The 8,769-nt window shown below is 45.0% G+C and overlaps 1 protein-coding gene across 1 annotated transcript; it reads right to left on the minus strand.

Moving 5' to 3' along the window:
* Positions 1-258: 258 nt before the first annotated feature.
* FITM2 (fat storage inducing transmembrane protein 2) lies at positions 259-7,303 on the minus strand. Its single transcript, XM_032705153.1, has 2 exons — positions 7,129-7,303; positions 259-4,685 (listed from the first exon to the last, which is right to left on the minus strand). Exons 1-2 carry the CDS (start codon positions 7,299-7,301, stop codon positions 4,043-4,045), a joined length of 816 nt encoding a protein of 271 aa, XP_032561044.1. The 5' UTR covers positions 7,302-7,303; the 3' UTR covers positions 259-4,042.
* Between the last annotated feature and the right edge of the window lie 1,466 nt (positions 7,304-8,769).

Below are 8,769 nucleotides of genomic sequence, written 5' to 3' on the forward strand. Positions count from 1 at the left end.
TATGAGCTGTACTGCCCCCCTCTTTCCTTCCCCAAGCTCAAGCACATTACGTGTAGTTCTGCTTCAATAAATGAAGCATGTGCTATTTTCCAGGTAAACACCATTACAGTGACAGACCAGCTCTGTTTAACCACAGCTAAACATGAGTTCAGAGTCACAACAGCCTTTTTTCCCTTCTATTAATTGCTTTCATCTTGAGCTTTGTCAAAGTACTTAAAAGAAGGGAAGGCAAAATACAGAGGGAGAGCACACATCAAGCAGAGGTGAAGAGCATTTATTACTAATCTGTGCTCCAGGAGGAGAGACGAAGCTATGAAAAGAAATAATCCCAGGAAACAGGTTTCTGAGCAAATGGAGATAAATACAGGCTGATCAAAGAGCTGGAAAAGGCCGATTGCAGAGAAGCTGCAGGGATTTACTTTAAGCTACAGTGGAAAAATCAGATACTGTTTCACTGAGAGAAGTGACCATAGCCTTGTGCTCACAACTAAAGGCTGATTTTCCAAATGTTTAATCTACCCCAGCAGCCTGTTACAGTTCTTCCCATTACAGTGCACCTCAGGGCATGACTGGGTGTTTATCACTCTCCTGAGTTGCCACACACCAGAACAGAAAACAGGATTCTTTTTTTTTTTTTTTTTTGCAGCCACCCACAACCTAAGTCTCGGCACACACAAATAAATTGGCAAACCAGGAATATCATTTAGCACCAGCTGAAGGAGCGTTCATGGACCAGGTTTGCTTTGAACAAAGATCTTTGAGGAAGAATCAAACCCTGGGCTCAGGTGTGTTTAAAGTCTGAACTCTCACGTGGCTCTTACGAAACACCTGAACTTTCCTGTTTGCTGGTCTTGCCTCCAGTGATGCAAACACTTGAATGAGTCCCAGGTAAGTGAAGAGTGAAATGAATCCTAAGCCAGTTACTCATCCCACTGTGTTCCAACCAAGACTCCTTTCCTTGCTGCTCCCAGCAGAGGAAAAATTTTAAGGCACCAAGACTTGCCTTGGCCACATCAGCCAGGCCAAATGCTGCTTCTGTGAAAGAACTGTGACACAGAGCCCAAAAACAGGCCAAACACAGGCAGTGAAAAATTAGCAGACAGATGTTGAAATAAATAATATACTAGTAAGATCTTGGGAGACAAAAATTCCCTAAGTAATTCTACAGACACACAAATACAGCTCTGTGGGAATAAGAGGGATACTTTAATGCAGAAAAACAAACAAAAAAAAGCAACCTAGAACATGAAACAAGTCAGTAATACCTGTTGACAGTTGATTTGTGTCCTTTGGCACAGGACACCAAATCCAGCTGCTCCCAGCACTGCTTCTCTGTGGCTACAAACCTGTTGTAGAAGCTGCATCTTTATTTTAATGATAAAAGTGCATTTGGGAGAGGAAAGGAAGTCAGACAAACGTGATGGGAAACACGTGAGCAAGAGATTTGCAACCTTTAGTTTCCAGCTGAAGCACAAGGAAGCAGATTCCTACTCTGGAATAGAGTCAAAAGGCACAAAGAAAGGTCTGGAGCTCAAGGGAACCCTCTAAGGCAAGAGCTGGCACATGGTCTCTGGGTACTGAGAGAGACACCAAGATTTCCAAACTCATCAGCATTCCTACAGCCCACGGGAATTTTCCCAGATACTTCACTGGATTAGGCTTTCACTTTGCTACAATAAACCACTGAGCACGTCTACGAAATGAGCTGCCTGGTGTAACAGGCCCACATTGGGAAACTTGCTTTAGTCAGCCATGGCTTTGTTCCATTTTGTTTCTTTTCATACCCTGCACTCCTGAGAACCTGTGCTCTGTTAACCCATTCAAATACTGCAGAATTATCAGTGTCAGCTGGATCACACAGTTTGACCAGTTTGTCTCAGCAGTCACAAACACACAGGCAGGCTGGATCATCCAGGGAAATGAAGAGCAACAGCAGCATCTTTACAGATATCAGAAATGGATTCTCAAAGACACAAACACTGATAAAGTTTTCAAATGTTTTTCTTTCATTGTTTAAATAAAAGTTTTGAGACTAACCATATCCTATATTATTTCCATTAAAAAAAAAACCAAAACAATCTGTATGACACTGGTTAAAGTGGACAAAAACATCCACAGTGATTGCACAAAACGTTTGTGAAAATGAACAACATTTCAGCAAGTCAGTTGGTTTAAGCAAACAGCATTTCCTGTTCCAAGGGCTTGTCTCTACAGCAAAGTTACATAAAGATAACCTAAAATAGAAACTTAATGAAATTAATCACAAAACCTTCTGGGTATATAATCCTTTTTCATGGTGAGAGTGGCTTGAGGTCTGTCTTAACTCTACTGGGAGCAGGCTTACATTACATCAAAAGAATGTCTGCAAATAAATTTGCATTGTTCAAACAAATTTAGTTAAACCCAATATGAGTTAATCAGTGCAATTTTCAAAGAGTCAGCTTAAAAGGCAATTTAATACAAAACCCAAGAGGAACTTGACAGAAAATACACAACCCCCTGGACAGCTTCTTTCCAAGAGGTGATTTGTTCTTTCTAAGGACACACAATGACTCCCACTTGCCACTGAACTCAGTGGGAATTCCAGTGAATTCAGCTCTGCTCAGAGGCAGAACCCAGCGTGGAACTAACCCTGCTGCATTAACTGCAAATGCTTCCACTCTCTCGCTGGAAGGGAGATGTGGAGATGGTAAAATGTGCCATGATTAACCTACAGTGCCTCACACCCTGTATTCAGCAGTCACCCTGGAGCCACACCAAGCCCCCTCTGGGGTCAGTGCAGGTGCCCACAGACCTTCCTGGCTGTTTTGCTCATCACTGTCAAGCACATTTTGTGCAACTGCGTCGTGAATGAGCCTTTGTCAGATAATAAAAAGCTTTTCAAGATAAAAACTATGCTAAACATCTAATTGATATGATGAATAAACCCATCTCACCCCTATGCATTATCTAGTAATAGTGTTTTATTCAGTAGTGGGTTTCCAGCCACATCAAAAGTGGCCACGGCTTTATGTGCAACCAAAATTAAGTAGCTTATTGATATTGCTGGATAAGCAAGAACAAATATTGCTTCAAGCACACTCTGCTTTGCAGCTCCCAGGATAAACAATGCATTTCACTCATTACCAAGCAGGCTATTTGAGAAATAGCAGGCTAAGCTAGCTTGTTCAAAACATCAGATTTTCATTGTTCTTCTAGAAGAAAGAACAAGAAAACCAAAGAAATTGTTGTTGCAAAGTGTGCAACTCACTAGATTCTTAAAAAATTAAAATCCCAATCCTCGTAACTAGATTTTTTAGTAAAACTTTAGGAAGGAGTTTGTTTTTTTCCTCTCAAGAATAAAATCACAAAATATTGTCTCTACTTCACCTAAGGAGAAAGTTAAGGCTTGTTTTTTCAAGAATTTCCTTTTCAGAGGCAGGCAAGAATTTAAAGTCACAGTCTGCTTAAGACATTACATCTCAGATTTGCTCTCTGTTGCAGGAGGTGCAGACAGCTATGAGGCTTTGGTGGCAAGTTAGTGTTTTTAACACTTGAAAACACAGGATGTTCCAGTTTCACTACAGGACTGCTTTAACAATTGAAATTTTTGCAATGTCATTATTAGAGCTTTCCCATAAGGCAATATAAAAGAGGAACACTACAAAAAAAGTAAGAGGTTTGGATCATCCACAATATTTTGACATGAACCAAAAAGAAAGAGGGAGAATTAATTGTGATCAGTCAAGCTCTTAAAGAGCAAAGGTCTCTGTTGGCCTTGGGTCTGCTCCTTCATTTATTAGTAAGAGAAAGAGATTCAACTTCTGATTTCTTTGCTGACAATGCCAGTCATCAGCTCCTAAACAAAAGCAGACATCTTCCAGTACCATTTTTTTTTCTCCCAAGGAAGAAGCTCATTACCACCTGCCAGCCACTGGCTAGTACAGATTTGGTTTCCTCCGACCCATCACCTTGCTCCTTACAGTGGAAACACAGTAACCATTCCTACATTCAACTACTCCAGTACTGAAAGCAAAATCCAAACTATTTTAAAAAACCCACTTTATCTGCTATAGCTGTATTTCTTTGAACTCAAAGGTATATTTGGAAGAGGTAGTCCAGGAGAAAAGGGTTTCAAATACCAAAACCTGTACGTGCCATACCAGCCCGACAGACCTATCAGCACACCGAGAAGCTTTTGACTGAAGTCGTGGAAATACAGGGCAGTACAGAGGAACATGAACACCCAGATCACGGTGAGGAGACACAAGGAGACGAACAGCACGTTGACCACCACGCGCAGCCTCGAGCTGTGGTCCATGGACAAGCCCTCCAGCACGGCCACCTCCTCCAGGATCATCAGGGCGCAGTAGGAGAGCAGGAAGCAGTGCCCCGAGATGTCGAAGCCGTTCCAGACCCCGCTGTCCTGGTGGCATTCCCGCTTGGTGGCGTAGAGCCGGGGGGCGTCCCCGGGCCTGGCGGGCACGGAGCACTCCCCGGTGAGGTTCTCGATGTACACGAAGAGCTGGGTGCAGCCGAACCACACGGCCGTGCCCACGGCCAGCCCGCTCAGCCGCTGCAGCGCCAGCAGCGCGCTCCGCGTGCGCCCGTACAGCAGCTTGGTCCGGGCCAGCTGGTACGAGGTGAGAGCGATGAAGGGCAGCAGCAGCCACAGGGTCCAAGCCCAGGCCACCTTCACGAAGTACCTGCCAGAGACAAAAGGCGAAAGAGAAACGAGCACGTGTGAGACGAGCGCCAGCGAAGCTCCACGGCAGCTGCGGTGCTTCGAGGGTGCTTCGAGTCTTCAAGATCAGCTCAGAACCATCCAAACTAGACACTTGTGCCCTCCCCTCAAAGTACAGCATAGCTAAAATCTTAACCCTCTCCCCAGCACTTCCCCGAGGCCCAACACCTGAACACTTTCCCAGCCAGGTCCTCGTCCCCCAGGCAGCGTTCCCCTGGCCCCAGAGCCCTCATCTGTTGCAGCAGACTTGCAGTTCAGTTTTGCAATCACTTCGACCCTACGAACCCACTCAACTCTGCCCTACTCAAAATGCAGCTGCAAAGGATGTATTTTTAGCTTGCCACCCTGACCATAGTAACCCTTTCTCTGACCCTTCCTCTGTCTCAATTATCTTTGTTTCCAAAGCCCTTCAGAACCTCAACCTCTTAACACTGAAACAGCCAGAAGGGCTGGTTCTTTCCCCTAATCAGTCCATGAAGCTTTTCCTCCCTCATGTCCTTATAAATAAATGAAGCAGCACAATGTTCCTTTGCCATCCTCTCAGCTGCTGAGAGCTTTTCTTTGGCTTACACAAATCCTTCCATCTCTTAAATTTACTCTCTGCCTTGAAAATGCTGGAGACAGCATTGTGTAACTAGTCCTCTTTTCAAATCTTAAAGTGGAGCATTTGCAAGTGAATTTACTAATGAGTTAAGGAGGCCACAGTCCAGGATTTTCTTTCTCCCATCAGCACCTTCCACTGGATTTTGTTTCCTATCAGCTGGTGGGAAACAGCCCCCTCATCACCCAGAGCCTGGTTTGAAAACAGAGACAGCAGAATTCTGCTCTGTGGCTGAGCTGTGGCCAGACACACACAGTCCTCATTTAATCCTCACCTCAGCATCAAAGCCAAACAGGACTAGAGCTCTGTATCTTCCTTAAGACCCTAACAAAACTGCCAGGGTCTTGCCCAGGATTTTGAGGAGTTCCTCCTTCATTCTTTAATTTTACAGAAGTGACATCTGTGCAGCAACTACAGCTGCTACCATGGAATAGTAATTGAAAATAAAATCCCCATTTTATTTAAAAGCAAAATAGGCTTTACTTTCAACTTTACTGCTGACAAACCAGCAGGCAAGTAATTTGTAAAGATAAAAACTTCCTTCAGGAACTGTCAGTGCAGATCACCTTCCTCTATTTAAGAGGGAGAACTGAACTGTAGTATGCTTTTACTGCAAGATCAATTTTCTCTAAGTCTTCCTGTCAATGCTCTTTCAATCACACTAAAAGCAGCTCCTCTCCTACATGTCACCAAATGACAGATCTGAATCAATAAAGTACAAAATTCCCCAAGTCACAGGGGGGAACAGCAATTTTAGCTTCACTTTCTGACCTGCAGCAGGTAGAGCACACGTGCTCTGGCCCAGCTCATCACTTCCTCATGCCCTTCCAAAACGCTCAAACGCAGTTTTGCAGAATGACTAAGCCAGTTAAGTCGTTGCCCAAGTGCTAAAAGAGGATGGCTGTCACTCTGCTTCTAGGAAAGATGCAGAGGTTTGGGCACTGACCAGGCTCCCCAGGGCAGTGGGCACGGCCCCAGGGCTGCCAGAGCTCCAGGAGTGGATTGTTGGAGTGTCCTGTGCAGGGCCAGGAGTTGGACTCGATGATCCCTGTGGGTGCCTTCCGACTCAGCACATTCTATGATTCTATTATTCTAAAAGACTTACTCTCTGCAGCTCAGAAAATTATTTCCTTTACAGATCAGTTCACTCAAACACGAGGAATTACTTGGGAGTTACAGAAAGAAAAAAAAAACAAAAATCCTTCCTCCCCCCACCCTTTCCAGTAAAAACCGAGCGAGAAACCCCTCGAGGTCTTGAAACCTCCCAGTCCTGCAGGTCGCCGCGGGTGTTGAGATCTCACGGGGAACATCCCATTTGAACCACAGAAACGCCCATTTAAAGCACAGAAACACACTTTTAAAGCCCAGAAACATCCATTCGAAGCACAGAAACATCCATTCGAGACACTGAAACACCCATTCGAGGCACTGAAACACTCATTCGAAGCACAGAGACACCCATTTAAAGCACAGACACATCCATTTGAAGCACAGAAACACCAGCCTGAAGCACGCAAACATCCATTTAAAGCCCAGAAACACCCATTTAAAGCCCAGAGACATCCATCCGAAGCACGGAAACACGTTTAAAGCACAGAAACACACATTCGAAGCACAGAAACACCCATTTGAAGCACAGAGACACTCATTTAAAGCCCAGAAACATCCATTTAAGGCACGGAAACACCCATTTAAAGCACTAACCCCCCGCGCAGCCCCGACCCACCGCGGGTCGGGCCGAGCCCCGCGTCCTCCCCGGACCCCCCCCCGGCCCCACCGCGGGCTCCCCCCGGCCCCTCCTCACACGTTGAGCGGGTTGCGCTTGTTCCGCAGCGGTGTGTCGGGCACCAGGCCGCTGTCCTTGAGCGCGGAGCCCAGCAGGGCGATGGCGAGGAGCGCGGCGGGGAGGCGGCGGCGCACCCGGCCCCCGGCCAGCGCGGCCCGCAGCCACCGCCCGCAGCGCTCCAGCCGCTCCATGGCGGGTCCGCCCGGGCCGCGGATCCGCCGGGACCGCCCCGGGACCTCCTCCGGGACCTCCTCCGGGACCTCCTCCGGTACCGCCCCGGGACCTCCTCCGGTACCTCCTCCGGTCCCGCCCCGGTCCCGCCCCGCGGGCGCCCCCGCCCGGTACCCGCCGGCAGCGCCCGGCGCGGGCGGCCCCGCGCCCTCTGCAGGGACCCCGCGGGAGCGGATCCGCGGGGACGCCGCGGGAGGAGAAAGCCCCGCTCAGCGTGTTTTTAAAATCAGTTAGCCTGAAAGATTTCAGCTTGAATCAGGCCGTGGTTTGGTGAGGTTAAGGAAAAAGATACAGTGAAAGGGAAGGACAGCCACATCTGCTATACCTGACAAAATAATTTGGTTTAGCATGGTTTATATCTGTCACAGCTTGACCAAGTGTGTTTTCCCTCGCTCGCCTGTTTAAAGCGAGAACGCACACGCGCTTCTGCATCCGCTTCCAGGCGGCGCGATGTTGCCGGAGCAGAGCATCAAGAAGAGATGCTCCAAAAAATACATACATATATATATATATATATATATAAATATATATATATAAAATATATATACTTATATTTATAATTTTATATATTTTTATATATTTATAATTCCATATATTTTATATATTTATAATTTTCTATATTTTTCTATATTTATAATTTTATCTATTTTATATATTTATAAATTTATCTATTTTTCTATATTTATAATTTTATATAATTTTATCTATTTTATATATTTATAATTTTCTATATTTTCCTATATTTTTAATTTTATCTATTTTATATATTTATAAATTTATCTATTTTTCTATATTTATAATTTTATATATTTTTATATTTTTCTAAATATATATATTTATATTTTTATATGTTTATATATATATTATATATATATATTTTTTTTTTAATATGCAGACTTATATATTCAGTTCAGAGTAACTGAACTCCCATTTGGGTGCCAAAGTCTAAGCATCTGTTCATTTACAAAAATGACAAAAGCTCGCTGAGGGCTCGTTTCTAATGGAATTGCAACGTTTTAATAATGAATGTCTTAAAAACAACTAAAATGCAAACTTTAACCACCAGCTTGAAAAGCAGATTCTGCTCCTAAGCGAAGTGGCATTAAACATACAAGGGGTTTTGAACAGGGCCCTGGAGTTACCAGGGAGTGTTAGCAACTCTCACTGTCGCTGGTTGCCCCCCAACTTCCCCTCAGGAGGAAGTTGTAGACTGAGATAAGGAATCACAGAATCATTTAGGTTGGAAAAGAACTATAAGATTGCCACGTCTAACTGTTAACCCAGCACTGCCAAGCCCTCCACTAAACCATGACCCCAAGCACCACATCCACATGGCTTTCAAACCCTTCCAGGAATTGTGACCCCACCACTGCCCTGGGCAGCCTATTCCAATGCTTTATAGCCCTTTCTGTGAAGAAAGTTTCCCTA

The sequence above is a fragment of the Chiroxiphia lanceolata genome, chromosome 17, assembly GCF_009829145.1.
Source record: "Chiroxiphia lanceolata isolate bChiLan1 chromosome 17, bChiLan1.pri, whole genome shotgun sequence".
Lineage (NCBI taxonomy): Eukaryota > Metazoa > Chordata > Aves > Passeriformes > Pipridae > Chiroxiphia > Chiroxiphia lanceolata.